Genomic DNA, 15,604 nt, shown 5'->3' with positions numbered 1-15,604 from the left:
AAGGCAGTTTAGTACTATTTCATTTTAGTGTGTCACATTCTGAGATATTGTTAACTTTTAAAATATTTTACATATTACCCAAAGGATTGCTGTCTCACACAGTAGAAATAACATATCCAAACACACAGGAGAGGTCTCAGCGTTAAGTCTCCTTTAACTGTATTGTTTTCCCGTCCAAAACTGCAAATTAAATTAGATTATATTGATTTCTATGGGCCTCTTCCTGTGAAAGAGATAATCAGCTGTTTCATCAAAAGACAGTATTTTAGATAAATGTAACTATTTCTATAACAATTGATTAGTATTACAAAATTCACCTATTACGGATTTGGGTAGATGCTTTTCTCTTCCTGAAACCTTTCGTAAAATATGTGATCTGTAAAATTTACTGTTCGTACAGAATGTTTTATATCTATTTTGTCCAAATTTATGACACGCTTAAATAAATCTAAATGTTCCCACGTCTTAACATTTCTTTTCATCTGCGTGTATAGAGTATCTTCAGTATTTTAGACGTCATATAGTCGATTACTTTCTGGTCATACGTGCATGTTTGCTGATATAACTAACAGCCTGTGGGGGCAGGGGGAGGGGGGTTAGAAAAAGTGAAAAAGTTAGTACTTTGCTTGCTTTCAGAAGGGAAATCTGTCATTTGTGCATAGGAAGCAAGCATCAGACTATTAAGGACTCTTAGTTCAGTATCTATTTATGGTCTTACTTCAAAGGCTGTGGCCGGTATGCTGGTGGACAAGGTTACAATAGCATCGGGCACTTCTGTGGCGGATGGGCTGGTAACTGTGGCGACGGCGGCATAGGGGGAAGCACGTGGTATCTGGTGTGTGATCGCTGCAGAGAAAAATACCTCCGGGAGAAACAGGCTGCTGCCCGGGAGAAGGTAGTTTTATTTTTTTCTGACTATACTGTGAATGATAAGGATAAACCTTATAAAAAAACCTCTTTTTAGCAACATGGATGCTTGCATTACCATATGTAAAATAGATAGCCATTGAGGATTTGCTGCACAACTCAGAAAACTCAAACAGGGGCTCTGAAATAACTAGAGAGGTGGGCTAGGGAGGGTGGTGGGAGGAAGGTTCAAAAGGGAGGGGACATACATATACCTGTGGCTGATTCATGTTGATATTTGACAGAAAACAACAAAATTCTGTAAAGCAATTACCCTTCAATTAAAAAAAAAAAAAAAGCAACAGGGGCTCTGTAACAACCCAGAGGGTTGGGATGGGGAAGGAGATTAAAGAGGGAGGAAAAAAAATCTCTTTTTAGGATCATGTCATCAGACAACTTCATATAGTTGATATTAAAAATATTATGCTACTCAGTCATCTGCTTACATAATTTAGCTTTCCCTCTTAACCCTTTCTCTCTCTAAATTCTCTTTTCCTTTTCCTTCTCTTTTTCTGCTGTTTTATCTCCTCTCTTTTTCTTAATACTTAGTTATATTAAGGATTTACAGAAAGTGAGGATCATTCACATTAGTGACACACCTAACTGAAAAGATTTGCCAGATACACATACACACACACGCACGCACACGTTATTTACTCTTTTATTTAAATAATTACATCTAGATTTTACTAGTTAGGTTTTTAACTTTTACCAAAAAGAGAAAAAAAATACAGTTTGTATTTGATATAAATTAGTTTCAGTCAGTTCAGAAACATGAAGTGAATGTTGTTTTTGGTAATCACTATTATTGTTTTAAAGTAGTTCTACAAGTATTTAATAATTTGTATTATCAACTCAAAAGTATTTAGGTTAAAAAATCTCACATTTGAATATAAGCAGGAAAAGATCCCTAAAAATTCTCCCTCCAGGTCAAGCAGTCTAGGAGGAAACCGATGCAAGTCAAGACTCCGCGTGCCTTGCCCACCATGGAAGCCCACCAGGTGATTAAAGCGAATGCCCTCTTCCTGCTGTCGCTGAGCAGCGCTGCCGAACCCAGCATTCTGTGCTACCATCCAGCAAAGCCATTCCAGTCTCAACTCCCCAGCGTGAAAGAGGGCATTTCTGAGGACCTTCCTGTTAAAATGCCTTGTCTCTACCTGCAGACATTAGCTAGGTAATATCACTTGGCTGTTTTTTTTAAATCACTTTGGAAGTTGCCTGCTGGCATGACTTACCAACCAGCAGTTCCATTTTAAGAAGCAGAGTTATGTAGTTTGTTTGTCATTGAACTTATAATTCAGTAAAATGAACAGGAAACAAAAATGAAAATGTGAGACTAAGTACATTTGGGACGTTGGAAAAAATCACCGGGAATGCCAAGTGCAAAAAGCCTTCAGCTTCAGTCACCTGTTTATTGTACTTAGACTAGCACCTCTGTGTTCCAGTTTGAAAAGGATAGAATCAAATGGTAAAACATATAAAAATTGATGGCATACTCTATGAATTTTACAATTTTTAGCCCTTTGGGGAATAGATATATTCCCCCCTAACCCACGAAACATCTCATATATCTCTAATCTTTTTCAAATTTCACTCTAACATGTGTTCCTACCATAAAGGTCACTACCTATACTCCAGTAGTCCACGCAAGAAATGTCATCAGCCTGAAGCAAGGCAGTGATGATGGGGAAATAAGAAGAGAGAATAGTGAAAGGGAACCCAGCGTCCACAGGCCTGAAGGACTGGTCATGGCCGAGGGCTGAGCCCTCTGTGACACCAAAATATTTTAGCTTAAGGCACCCAGATAGCTGGTGGGATCACTCACTGAAACATTGAAAGATGGAAAAGTTCTCAAAAGGAAAGAAATTCAATTTTGTATTTGAAATGTTTGTGGTACCTGGAATACCTATGTGTAAAATTATCAGCCTTCTATTTCTTCCTCCTTATATCTGCCGCTATTTTAATACTTTACACTCCTCAATTATAGATGTATGAGTTATTTTTGCTTTTACAAAGGAGGTTAAAAATGGAAAGTATCTGTATTACCATCATACTTTAAGTTACTGGGTTTGATTTAATGCAGGCATCATCATGAAAATTTTGTGGGCTATCAAGATGACAACCTATTCCAGGATGAAATGAGGTACCTGCGTTCAACATCTGTGCCAGCCCCGTACATATCAGTAACCCCTGATGCGAGTCCCAACGTATTTGAAGAGCCCGAGAGCAACATGAAGTCCATGCCACCCAGGTATTTGAGTTACTATATTTTTGTTGAGTCCAGTGTTTGGTGGAAGAGAGATTTTAAACAGAAGAGAATGCTCTAGAGGTTCTTTCATAGTGATGCATCCCTCCATCTCAGGAAGGAAGTCACGTCAACTGTCCTGACTATTAGAGCAGTAAGAAAAGGCATGCATTCATGAATCAGGTGAGGTCTTTGATAGCAGATCCAGTTGGAGAGCACAGATCACCTTTATTCCAATTAGTTATATACAACATTCATCATCTATTCTAACAAGAATGTATACTCATTTAGGCAGTAAGGACACAACATGGCCAGAATTAGCCAGTTACTATATATAAGCTTTACTGAGGGCCATAGGATTTTAAACCAGGCCTGACCAATGGAAAAGAAACAAAAAGAATATTTTGTAAATTTGTCTTAGAAAGTAAAGAAAGGTATTTATCTTTTTCTTAAAATGCCCCAATAAAAGAAATTACATAACCACCTTAATACTTTTGTAACTGTTTTTTAATGTTGTATAGTTAAAAAAGAAAAAAAAAGAGGTTGGTTTCCTACTGCTGCTGCTAAGTTGCTTCAGTCGTGTGCAACAGCCCTCCTGAAAACCACTGAGTTCTCAAACAGTTTTAAGTATAGTGTAACTGAGGCTAGGAACCAGTTTGTCATCTCTCAGTACACTGTGGTATGGCCATGCTCCAGATAGAGCTTTGGGTAGCACCTCCAGAGAATGAGAAACCTCATAGAACATTCAGAACCAGAGGAAAATTATATCCTTTCATTTTCCCTCTTATTAGGTTTCCTCGTGTATATATTTTCATTGTTCGTATTCAGTGTTATTATGAATATATCTGCCTTTTTTTCCTGAATATCATGACGTGTCTTCCACCAGTGCTTTTGCTTCTGAGAGAAGCTTAGAATATTTGATGCCTTTTCTTCTTTTTCATTTAAAATGCAAAGTAGATTTAAGAGAAGCAAAAGTTTTAAGATGCAGTTCTGAAATCGGTCAAAATGTGATTACATTTGGAAAGATCCAGTTATGGCTTAAAGAGATATTGTCAAGTTGGCTTTGAATTTGTATTCTTCCACATGGTTCACACATTTGACTACGCTGTTAAAAACTAAGTAAATACAGTGTCAATATCATTCCCTTTTTCTCCTGAGTTATCTGTCACCTTGTTCTATCTGCAGTTTGGAAACTAGTCCCATAACTGATACTGATCTCGCAAAGAGAACTGTCTTCCAAAGATCCTACTCCGTTGTTGCTTCTGAATATGATAAACAGCACTCCATCTTACCTGCACGAGTTAAAGCCATTCCTCGAAGAAGAGTTAACAGTGGAGACACTGGTAAGTATAAAGATGAAAAAGAAGATTGAGTGATCCTAATGATTTTATTTGTAGATTTTTTAAATCTAATTTTTGAAGGCAGAGGAATGGATTAATTTTAAATCGTGGTTAAACATTCCTTCTGTGTGACACAGCCATAAATGTGCCTCTTTAAATTTTACATCTTAGTTGGAAGAGACACCCAGACATCATGCACTATTATTCAAGAATAAACAGATCTTTAAAATATATTACTTGTTAGGTATCTAAGCTGAATATTGCTACCATTATCCCTCCCACTAAGCTTCAGTAAATCAGCAGTTCCAGTGACTTGACACTTTCACAATGATATTCTCAATAGAAACTTATTAACTCTTGTAAGTACTATCACTCAAACAGATAATAAAAACTGGAGATACGGCTAGCTCGTAATCAGTGAAAAATTTTAGATAGTCTGGACTAATTAGTATTGGCAGCCCCAAATTGAGGCTAATTAATTCTGTCTTAAGAATAAAGAAAGAAATCCAAGAAGCAAAGGATAACTTGTTAGTGGTTTATCAGGCCAACTACTAAACGAAGATCTGACCTAATATTTTTAGGTAGATGATTATATATCTTGTTGAAGATCTTCTAGGAAAATATTGAGGATATATTCAACAAGTATCTTTGGGCTCTTAATGAAATACCATTTGTTACAAAGCAGTCCTTTAGAAAATGCTGGGGATTCCATTTGGGGAGAAAATAAATCACATTTTGTATAGTGTTATAGAAAGTGTGAACTTTCAGACCTGGGTTCAAAACTTACCTTTGAAAATTAATAGGTATATAACTTTTAAGTAAGATATTTAAATCTGAGCTTCAGTAAAAAATTGAAATCATTAAGATTTGTGTCAAATGCAAAAACAAAAAAACCCCCAAAGACACTTAAGTGAATAAGCTGGATACTGTTTTTTGAAATCACTTTAAATATATTAATATGTGTTGCCTATGAAAATTGATACTTTTTTTTTTCCTTCAAACAGAAGTGGGTTCTTCGCTCTTGAGGCATCCATCTCCCGAGCTGTCCCGGCTCATCTCAGCCCACAGCTCCCTCTCCAAAGGAGAACGAAACTTCCAGTGGCCGGTCTTAGCCTTTGTTATACAGCATCATGATCTAGAAGGTCTGGAAATAGCAATGAAACAAGCTTTAAGGAAATCTGCTTGTCGAGTTTTTGCTATGGAGGTAAGAATACATGAATAGGATTATTAATTCATTAATCATAAGCTTCATCTGATGGTTCTGTTTAATGATGTCAGTTTTCTACTGAACAGAAATTGTGACAAATTAAGAGACCTCAGTGAATAGAAAATACTGTGTTTGCAACAAAATTAAACTCCTAGGTTTAGGAATATAAATGAATTTGAGTTTCATAGTTAAGCACTCTGAAAAACATCATTTCTACATTGCTTTATTATCTGAATCGTGACAATATCTTCTTAAAAAAGCTTTTTATAATCACAGTGTCATTTCAGTTAGAGTAATCATGCAAAAGGGATCCGAAGTAGGGCTTTTGAATTATAAATTTAACGAAGATAATTTATCTGGGTCTCTGTTCTCTGAAAATGGATCACTGTATATCATAGACTTGTATCTATAACAAATCTTTTTTCTTTATCATGGAGTAGAAAGTACTCATGATATTCATCAGTGGGAACCACATGAATCTATATTTAAGTAAGTAGCAGCTTGTGTAGAACTTAAGAAACATTCTAAATGCATGTTGATTCTAAATGCAAGTTGGAAAAAATGTGCTTGTGTAAATTAATATTCAGACAAATTTTTGAAATGAAAAGTAGTTTGGAAAAGTATTTTTGAATTGCATTTCATAGGTATTATATTCCCTACTATTAATTTTTAAATTAGGGCCAGAATTATTGACAGTGTAAGTTCAGTGTACTTTCAGTGAAATGACAATCAGTCTTCCTAGAGTCTTCCCATAAAATACTTGAGTCCCAGAAGGTTCTCTTTATCTTGGACTTATTTAACATTGTTTATTCAGGCTTTCAGGCTTCCCTTGTGGCTCAGCTGGTTAAGATTCCAGCTGTGATGCAGGAGACCTGGGTTGGGAAGATTCCCTGGAGAAGGGAAAGGCTACCCATTCTAATATTCTGGCCTGGAAATTCCATGGACTATATAGTCCATGGGGTCGCAAAGAGTCAGACACGACTGAGCGAGTTTCACTTTCTCTTTCGTGCAGGCTTTCAACTGGCTTCTGTGTAACGTCATCCAGACCACTTCTCTCCATGATGTTCTGTGGCATTTCGTGGCGTCTCTGACTCCTGCTCCAGTGGAACCAGAGGAAGAAGAGGATGAGGAAAACAAAACAAACAAAGAAAATGCAGAACAAGTGAGTGAGACTCTTGGTTTTTTATTTGTCCATATTTTTATAGAAGAGTCGAACTCTCTTCAGGTAATACCATAATTTACATGAGGTATTCACAGATTATATAACCTAAAGGCAAGAATACCAATTCAGAGCTATGAGCAACATACTAACTATGCTGAATGAAAGTTCTCTGTCTCCAGAAACACTGTCAATCAATTCTGGTTTCTCACTAGCCATCACTGTCACACACAAAGCACTCAGTTGGAAGATATATACTGTACAGTGCAATATAAGATGAAGAAGGCAACATTATTATAGAGAAGGGCCATCTACTTCACAGCATTACTGTAAGGCACAGAGAATGAAAATGAGATTGTGCCTGGACCTGAAAGTCAAAAAGTTTGGCTAGAAGAGACTTTAGTTTTATAGGAGGCAGCCTGTATCATGGAAAAGCGTTGACTGTGGGCCCTGGAAGCCTGGGTTCCAGCCACATTTATACCTCTGTAGCTGTGATTTATGGATCTCATTTATATTTCTACAGTAAAAAAGTAGAAGACTAAATCCTCAATTTAAAAAAGCTGTCAGAATAGATAGAAAAAAACAAAAGCTCGGTACTGTTTATAAGCATCGTACCTTTTAAAACATAAGGACAGAGGAAGATTAAAAGTAAAAGGTTGAAAGTAGAAAAAGATATACTGGATAAATACCAATCAAAATTGGGTTGCTACAGCTAGTTCAACATCAGATAAAATAGACTTCAGGATATAATTATCAATAGGGATAAGGAGGCTCTCTACAAAATGATAAAAAGAGTAATTCTGTATCTTCAGTGTATGCATGTAGTTAATAAAATAACCTCAAAGATATCAAATGAAAATCAATAGGGTTGCAAGGGAAAATTGAAAACAATCCACAATTACAATGTGACGTTATTACACATTCGTAAGAGCTGTCTGTTCCTGTGTAACAGATACCCCAAAACCTACTGAATGGAAACAGTTGCTTACTGGCTCCCAACTTTGTGGGCCAGCAGTTTGGGTGGTGCTCAGCTGAAGGGAAAGGCTCATTTCTGCTAGTAGATTAGTGAGTACGCAGGAATTGATCCTCATATGTGGCATTTATTTGGTTTGGTGATTTTATTTATAGGTGACCTTATCATTTTTTCCTTTAAAAATGTAAGCATAATTAATCTTACTGGATGTTTGAGGTATGGTTTGGTTTTGTTGTTTACATTTCTACTACATCAGTATCGTTAAAGTACACATTTTCTTTTGTGGGAAAAATTCCTTCCAGCTCCCAAACTGATGAACTTGCCTGCCATTTCTGTCTTAGGAGAAAGATACGAGGGTATGTGAGCATCCGCTCTCAGATATAGTGATTGCAGGGGAAGCTGCTCATCCTTTACCACACACGTTTCACCGCCTACTTCAGACCATCTCCGATCTTATGATGTCTCTCCCCAGTGGCAGTTCATTACAGCAGATGGCCCTGAGGTAATCTTATTTCCAAGTGTCCTAAGTACCCTGGAAAAGTTTTCTGAAGCAGTCAGAGCATGAAATGCTTGAAAGATCTCTTTAAATACTTAAGGTAGAAAGAATCCTGTGTTATATGAATGACCTCCCTCATTATAGTTATAATTTAGAATTGCCCTTCGCCTCAGCTCATGCCTGTTGGCCCCTCTGTAAATTGTGGATGGTATACTTCTGAGTCCTCTAAATTGTCACAGTCTGAAACCATCTTCCTCACTTTCCTTTCTCTGCTACCCCAAATCACATGTCTCAGTGCTCCTCAAGAGTAGAAACTTAAATGTTGCAAAAATGGAGACGGCAATTAAATCTCAAAAACTGAATTCAAAATAGGGTTTTGAATTGAAAAGAATATCAAGAGAAATGCAGCCAATCCTGAAACTACATTGAAGAGTATCTCCTCCTTTTAAGTCCTCACCATTACTTTTACATTGTGAACTTTATCACTAGAACCTCATACTGGACTACATACAAGTAAATCCTCCACTGATTTTTATAAGAAATAGGTTGACAGAGTGATTTTGTCTACCCACATTCCTAATGATGAGACCAGCAGAGAAGAGATTCTGTAGTGCAAGATTTTAGAAGTACAAAGTGTGTTATACTCTGATGAATTAGTGTAGAATTGTTGGACTAATAAATTTTAAGAGGCTGTTATAGTTGGGATAACACTTGTCTACAAAACTGATTACCTTTTTTGCTTTTATAGCTTTGATCTTCATGTGTCAGTTTGGCTGTATTTAAAATGGATGAACTTTCCTTAGAATTTACATTGTTCAACAGAAATGATGTATATTTCTCCAAAAGCCAATAGAAATCATTTTGTTTCTTGAATTTTAAAAATTTCTAATATTGTTATTTTACCTACAGCATTAAGATTAGCTACAGAGTGCTTTTTTTTTTTAAGGAATTCCTTAAAGGTTCCTGAAAAAGAATTATTTACTATATTACTTACACCTTTTTAGGTGCTGGAGTCTGAAATTCAAGCAATCTGATCACCAGTTCCTCCATCAGAGCAATGTCTTTCATCACATTAACAATATTTTGTCAAAATCAGATGATGGAGACAGTGAAGAGAGTTTTAGCATCAGCATACAGTCTGGCTTTGAAGCTATGAGTCAGGTCAGTCATCTAACAGTTATCCTGTGTTATCCTGTTAATACTCAACAATGTACTGAAGGAGAAACTGAAAATTACTCCTAAACAACTTGATACTTACTTTTATTTCTATCTCATGTCTATTTTACTGTTGTGGAAGATTTCCATTTGAGTGTTTCAATTATGTCTATTTGTTTCTGGTAGGAATTGTGCATAGTAATGTGCTTAAAGGACTTAACCAGCATTGTTGACATAAAAACTTCAAGCCGACCTGCCATGATTGGCAGTTTGACGGATGGTTCCACAGAAACCTTTTGGGAGTCAGGAGATGAGGATAAAAACAAAACAAAGAACATCACCATCAACTGTGTAAAAGGCATCAATGCCCGCTATGTATCTATTCATGTGGACAATTCCCGAGATCTTGGGGTAAGAAAGGAAACTTACCTGTGGCTTGTTAGTTCTTGTCAGACCTTTATTAATGATAACAGTCTCATTTCTGAGTTTTAGCAAAAAGGCTTTCATCTGGAACTTCACCAACCAAACAACCTATTTATATTCTCAAAATAACTCAAGTCTAAAAACAGATTAATATGACTTGGGGCACTGTGGAATACCCATTTTAAGAAAGGCTCTGATTATAAATATATGAAATCTATAGCTAGGCAAAATAAATATCTACTCCATGATATTTTACCTCCATGCCCTTGTTCAAGTTATTTCCTTGGCCTGGAAGTCCTTCTCTTAAACTCTACCTTTCAGATTCTTCCCAAGTATAAGACCCAGCAGACAAATTCTCCCACAGTACCTCTTCTATAAAAGTTACTCTTTCTCTCCTCTGGATTCTTTTTTACCTTACTCTAGTGGCATTTAATGCAGTTTGACCTATAGCATAATTAGCCTTCAGTTTTTAATCCTTACCCGCACCATCAGAAGGGAGTTGGGGAAAATTCCTGTATTAACATATATAATCAGACTATATATTCCCCCTAGCTCTAGCCTGTCTACATGTTTCAACTGAATTGAGCACTCTTTAACAAAAAGCACTGGAGAAGAAAAAGCATCCTATTTACTTGAGTATTAAAAGCCAATAAGACTGTAAAACCAACTGCTAAATTCCCATGTTTCTATCCCATTCTTGAGAAAGAATACTTTCTAGAATTTTTTCCCTCAGAAAGGAAGTGGCCTGTAGGTACAGTGTTAATAAGTCCCCTTGGGCCATTGCCAAGCTGCTCCTGTCCCATTTGTATATTTCCTTTCCCTGGGAGAGCCAGAGTGGTGGGTTTGGGTCTCAGATGACCTGAATGGAGAATGCCGACCACAGAAGTTTAGTCTGCAGTCAGAGCATTCCCTGCTGTCTACAGTCACCCCACCTTCTGTCCGTCAGCACAGATTGAGTAAGAGAAAGGCTTAGCTACTCTATCACTACATCACTAGCTTATCACCTCTTCAGACCCAAGAGTTCAGTCGGTACAACTTTGTCTTACTTGAAAGTCAGGTATAATAAATCAGAACATTTTTCTGACAGGAACTCACTGCTCAGTACAGTGTTATCTTTGATTCATGTTTTAAGGTAGAATATACTTTCCATCAAAACAGTGGTTGCAATCAATTTAACATTTTGTCTTTTAGGAGAGAGAATCACGGTAATATTCATTTTTTACAGATATGCTGGCATCAGCTTTTCTCTTAGGAAACCTCCTCTGATTTATATCATCATTAAGACTTACATAGTGTACTGTGTGTCCCCCAGCCTTCCCATCACACTGCCTTAAACACAGCATTTGTTAATTTGAATTGCATCAGCCTATAGCACTTAAAAGTATACAACTCTCTAAGGAATTCATATGTCCATATGTCTTGATGTACTTGGCATAAAACTTACTCAATCTTAAGGTCTCTCTGACTCTAGTACCAGTATGATTCTTTCCAGTACTTAAAGCTATTAAATTTCTTTTGCTACTTTACTTTATATGTTAAATGGTCCTTCCCTAATTTGGCAAAGATCTCAAGGGGATAGAACTCATCTCTCTCATGTGTCCTCCCCCAAGTCCCGATGGCTGTCCGGGGGCATCATGATACTCGCAAGTATTTGTCGCTTAAGCTACCTGCCTTCCTCGCTTTTACACCAGAAGCAATGAGAATAATGTAATAAGAATGGGACGTAAGTAGCAAGGCGAATTGTTGAAAGACTTCATGATAGAGATAGAATTTAAATGATTAGACTTTGGATGAAAAGAGGGAATGCCAGCCTCCTCTCTCAGAGCCCATAGAGAAGGACTGAAATGTATGATTCAAGACGGAGTTTGTGAGGATAAGAAAAAGACTGGAGTTGTGGGAACTGTGATTGGTTTCACAGATGGAATGAAGTCAGTTAAGAAGGGCTATAGAAGACAAGCAGAAGAGTTGATATGATATTGATAGGCTGTAAGAAATCACTGTCCGCTCTAGAGCCAGGAACATGGTGTAATAACGATTTTAAATTGTTTATTTTAGAATAAAGTCACCTCAATGACCTTCTTAACTGGCAAAGCAGTAGAAGATTTGTGCAGAATAAAGCAGGTAATTAAAGCTGTCATTGGATGTTTTCACTGCCTGGCGGAGATGTCTTCTTCTCAGTCCCCACTGCTGAGCTCTCATTTTGGCATGCCACACTGTTATAGGAAATCATGCCTTTTCAAAACACTAAGTTGGCAAATAGTCCACATATGGGAATAGTTATAACTGTCTCTGTTCTAAACATCTTACCCATTATTTTCCTAAATGTTCTGTAGTCATGAGTAAGTAGACTGTGCCTACAGCCCTCCACCCTGACTTCTGCTCCCCTGTGGAGATTCAGGGTGCCTTAGAATTCTTCATAGATTTGATTCACAAATGCCGCTATAATTCAGCCACACTTCAGATTATAATGTAGATTATTGTCCTGTACCTTGAAGATCTTTCAATTTACAACACTGCAGTATATCCAGGTTAAAAGTCAATATACAAACCTACTCTAGAAAACATGTCTTATTTGGGCTTGTGACAGATGCTGTATAAACTCATTCCCTTGTGAGTGAATAGTGTCAAAAACCATTTTACAGTACACTGAAATTTAATCCTTGAGAAGAGTTAGATTCTCAATGAAATATACTGAAATAAGTCATCACAAATGTGGATTTACATAGTATTATAATGTTTCTTCAAAAGTAAAACATTAACTAACTGCACAGCTAAAATCCTTGCTTTAAATGTGCTTTCATGTAAAGATGCACAAAACAGGACTTCATTGCTAATCATTTGAGTATTTCTACTTACAGGCAGTACAGGTACAGTCATGAAAATTGTTTCCAGTGGTTTCACTTATGTAACTTGTGCTCAGAAGCCATATAATACATATAATGTAAGCAGACCTGTATTTTAATTCTCCACTCCACCACTTACTAGACTCCTGTCATCTGTGTTAACTAACTTTCTTCATCTGTAGCTATTAGAGTATTGCTTATCTTTACAAGATTTAAATAAGATAATCTGAAATAATCCAGTACACTTTCTGTGTGTACAATTATTTGTTATTTGAGCTTACTGTTATTAACACTAGGACATAATAACCACTGTCATAAAGTCTAGGACAGTAACAAAATAGTAATCCACTTGTATCGGGTTTCTATCCCTTTTCTGCCCCCCTAGGTTGATCTGGATTCCAGGCACATTGGTTGGGTAACAAGTGAACTTCCAGGAGGGGATAATCACATCATCAAAATTGAATTAAAGGGTCCAGAAAATACACTGAGAGTTCGACAGGTTAAGGTCCTGGGCTGGAAGGATGGCGAAAGCACAAAAATTGCTGGCCAGATCTCAGCCAGTGTGGCCCAGCAAAGGAACTGTGAAGCTGAGACTCTGCGAGTGTTCAGACTCATTACATCTCAAGTGAGTGTCCTTACTACACATATTCTAGCACAGGATAAAATGAAATAATGTACTACTTCAGTAATAATATCAAGAGCCTAAGAAAGTATTTTGTTCAGTTTGTTAGAGATTGTTAGCTACAAGTTTGGCCCATTTTTTTCTTCTCAAAGCCCAAATTCTTGTATTTCATTTTGCATTCAAAATTCTGAAAAGTAGAGGTGTACAGTAAGAGTAGCATAGGAACATTATAAAGCTTGCAGAGTCAGCTGTTGAGTCCTCCAGCCATCACAGAGGTAGTTCCTGCCATTGGGTTGCTCTCACCTCCCTGTCTCCTTCACCAGGTATTTGGAAAGCTCATCTCTGGAGACGCAGAGCCCACACCAGAACAAGAAGAAAAGGCACTGTTGTCATCACCTGAAGGAGAGGAAAAAGTATACAATGTATTTATTTATATTCTAAAAATATTTATTTCCCTATTCCATTTTCTTTTGTTCAGTGGAATAATCCATATTGCTATGTATTTTAATGTATATGTGATACTAGTTTCTGTGCAGTTAGTATTTTTTACTTATATTAGAAAGAAGATGAAGGAACTATCAGAAGATACTCACTTTTTGCTCATGTATGATCTAGCTGGTATTTTAAGTAACAACAAAATTTGCTCGAAACCTTGGGCTGTTGTGTTTAAATGTCATTTGTAAAATCAGCTTCGTTGTTGACTGTGCTGTGCACTTTCCTCCATCTTCTCTGTTCTTCACAGTTCAGCTCAAAACTACTGTCTTCTCCGTGAGCCTTCTTTATGATTGTTCAAGGGAAATCATGAAGAAGGTTCATGGCAAAGACACAAAGAAATATTTCCTCTGCTAAACTTCATAGTAATTTCTGTGTCTCTTCTTGGTTTCTCTCTTGTTGGGTTTATTGGTACACATGGTTTATTGTTGTTTAGTTGCCCAGTCATGTCCGAGTCTTCTCGACCCCCTGGACTGCAGCACTCCAGGCCTCTCTGTCCTTCACCATGTCCCAAAGTTTGCCCAAGTCCATGTCTAAGATAGATACATGGTTTGTATCTTCAACTTAATCAAAGCTTCCTAAAGACCAAGAACATGTCTGGTTTGTCTTTATATCCACCATGGCATAAACACACATGTGTGCAGTGAATTTTTATTGGAACAACCTGTCCTTTATATTGTCCTTGAAATTTCTTCTAAAGTGCATTTGCCTGACTTATTTGGTCTAAACTAAAGCACTGTGTCTAAGAAGAGAACTTCATCCATTTTCAGAAAGAGAAGTCAACCATTACTAGTCTCCATATTCTTGTGTATTTATTAATAGATGCTGTAAATACTCGTCTTAACAGTTCTCTGAAAGATATTTTCAAGGACTTAACCTAAGCTAACTCTGTGCCTTCTGACACAGAGGCAACTAAATCATCCACATTTTTCTATCTGGAATCTGTTTTAAAAAAAAAAAGGATTTCATAAACCCTGGTAATTATTTTTCAGCATCTTTTGGAGATAACATTTTGACAACTATAAGACTGAGAACTCATTAAGCTATCAACTGAATTTTAGCAAATGGCAGTTGTTTGCTGAACAACCTTGAGAACTGGTATCAAGCCCTCAAAAACCTTGCCTTGTATTCTTAAACATGAACAGTCATGCCCTCCCTCCCAAAACAGACCATCAGGGATACTCTCTAGTATATAATCACTATATTAAATATGTGGGAAAATTGCACATGTCGTAGAATTTCAGAGTATAATATTGAAGTTATTGTCCCTGGAATGGACAGAGAAGGCTTCTTGGAGGATATTAGACTTTGAGTTAGACCTGAAAGAGAGTGGAGGAAAGTTAGATTAAAAGTATGAGAGGATGGGAGCATTACAGAGGCTGGCCAAACAGTAGAAGGGTGTATGCTGAGGCATTGGGGATGAATGGGAAAGGTTTGCTAGTGGTTGGATTCTGGTGAGATAATGTAATTTTTAAGGGAAGCATTTTTTAAGTCAGATTTTTGAAGTAAAACTTACATACAAAATTATCCTTTTAAAATCATTTGTTTTGAATTTTGACCAATGTGTACAGTGGTGAAACCATCACAAGCAATTTTTAAAACACATCCCCCCCCAGAATTTCCCTGTCATTCCTCTGCATTCAGCCCTCTTATTTCATTCCTCCCCCGTGGCAACCGCTGAACTATTTTCTGCCTGTTTTCTGCCCCTATAGTATTGCCATCCCCTGGTGGCTCAGATGGTGA

At 37.0% G+C, this 15,604-nt stretch overlaps 1 protein-coding gene across 23 annotated transcripts in view; it reads left to right on the top strand.

Moving 5' to 3' along the window:
• The window catches only part of MYCBP2 (MYC binding protein 2), a 273,135-nt gene that overhangs the window by 231,867 nt on the left and 25,664 nt on the right, over positions 1–15,604 (top strand). For 17 of the 23 annotated variants that reach the window (XR_011259485.1, XM_069601843.1, XM_069601855.1 and 14 more), the window contains 12 exons: positions 726–895; positions 1,836–2,080; positions 2,990–3,157; positions 4,337–4,494; positions 5,496–5,695; positions 6,711–6,860; positions 8,172–8,332; positions 9,331–9,487; positions 9,668–9,892; positions 11,960–12,025; positions 13,133–13,372; positions 13,693–13,791. Coding sequence is in view for 21 of the 23 variants with exons in the window: in XM_069601843.1 (XP_069457944.1) it covers positions 726–895; positions 1,836–2,080; positions 2,990–3,157; positions 4,337–4,494; positions 5,496–5,695; positions 6,711–6,860; positions 8,172–8,332; positions 9,331–9,487; positions 9,668–9,892; positions 11,960–12,025; positions 13,133–13,372; positions 13,693–13,791 (2,039 nt within the window). In the remaining 2 variants the exon portion in view is untranslated. The remainder of the gene's footprint in view (positions 1–725; positions 896–1,835; positions 2,081–2,989; positions 3,158–4,336; positions 4,495–5,495; positions 5,696–6,710; positions 6,861–8,171; positions 8,333–9,330; positions 9,488–9,667; positions 9,893–11,959; positions 12,026–13,132; positions 13,373–13,692; positions 13,792–15,604) is intronic. The other 6 variants (XR_011259486.1, XM_069601836.1, XM_069601846.1 and 3 more) reach the window with 3 other exon arrangements.

This window comes from Ovis canadensis, chromosome 10 (genome assembly GCF_042477335.2).
Source record: "Ovis canadensis isolate MfBH-ARS-UI-01 breed Bighorn chromosome 10, ARS-UI_OviCan_v2, whole genome shotgun sequence".
NCBI classification, from domain to species: Eukaryota; Metazoa; Chordata; class Mammalia; order Artiodactyla; family Bovidae; genus Ovis; species Ovis canadensis.
Note: the sequence above shows the minus strand (reverse complement) of the source record. Positions and strands in the feature narration are given on the sequence as shown.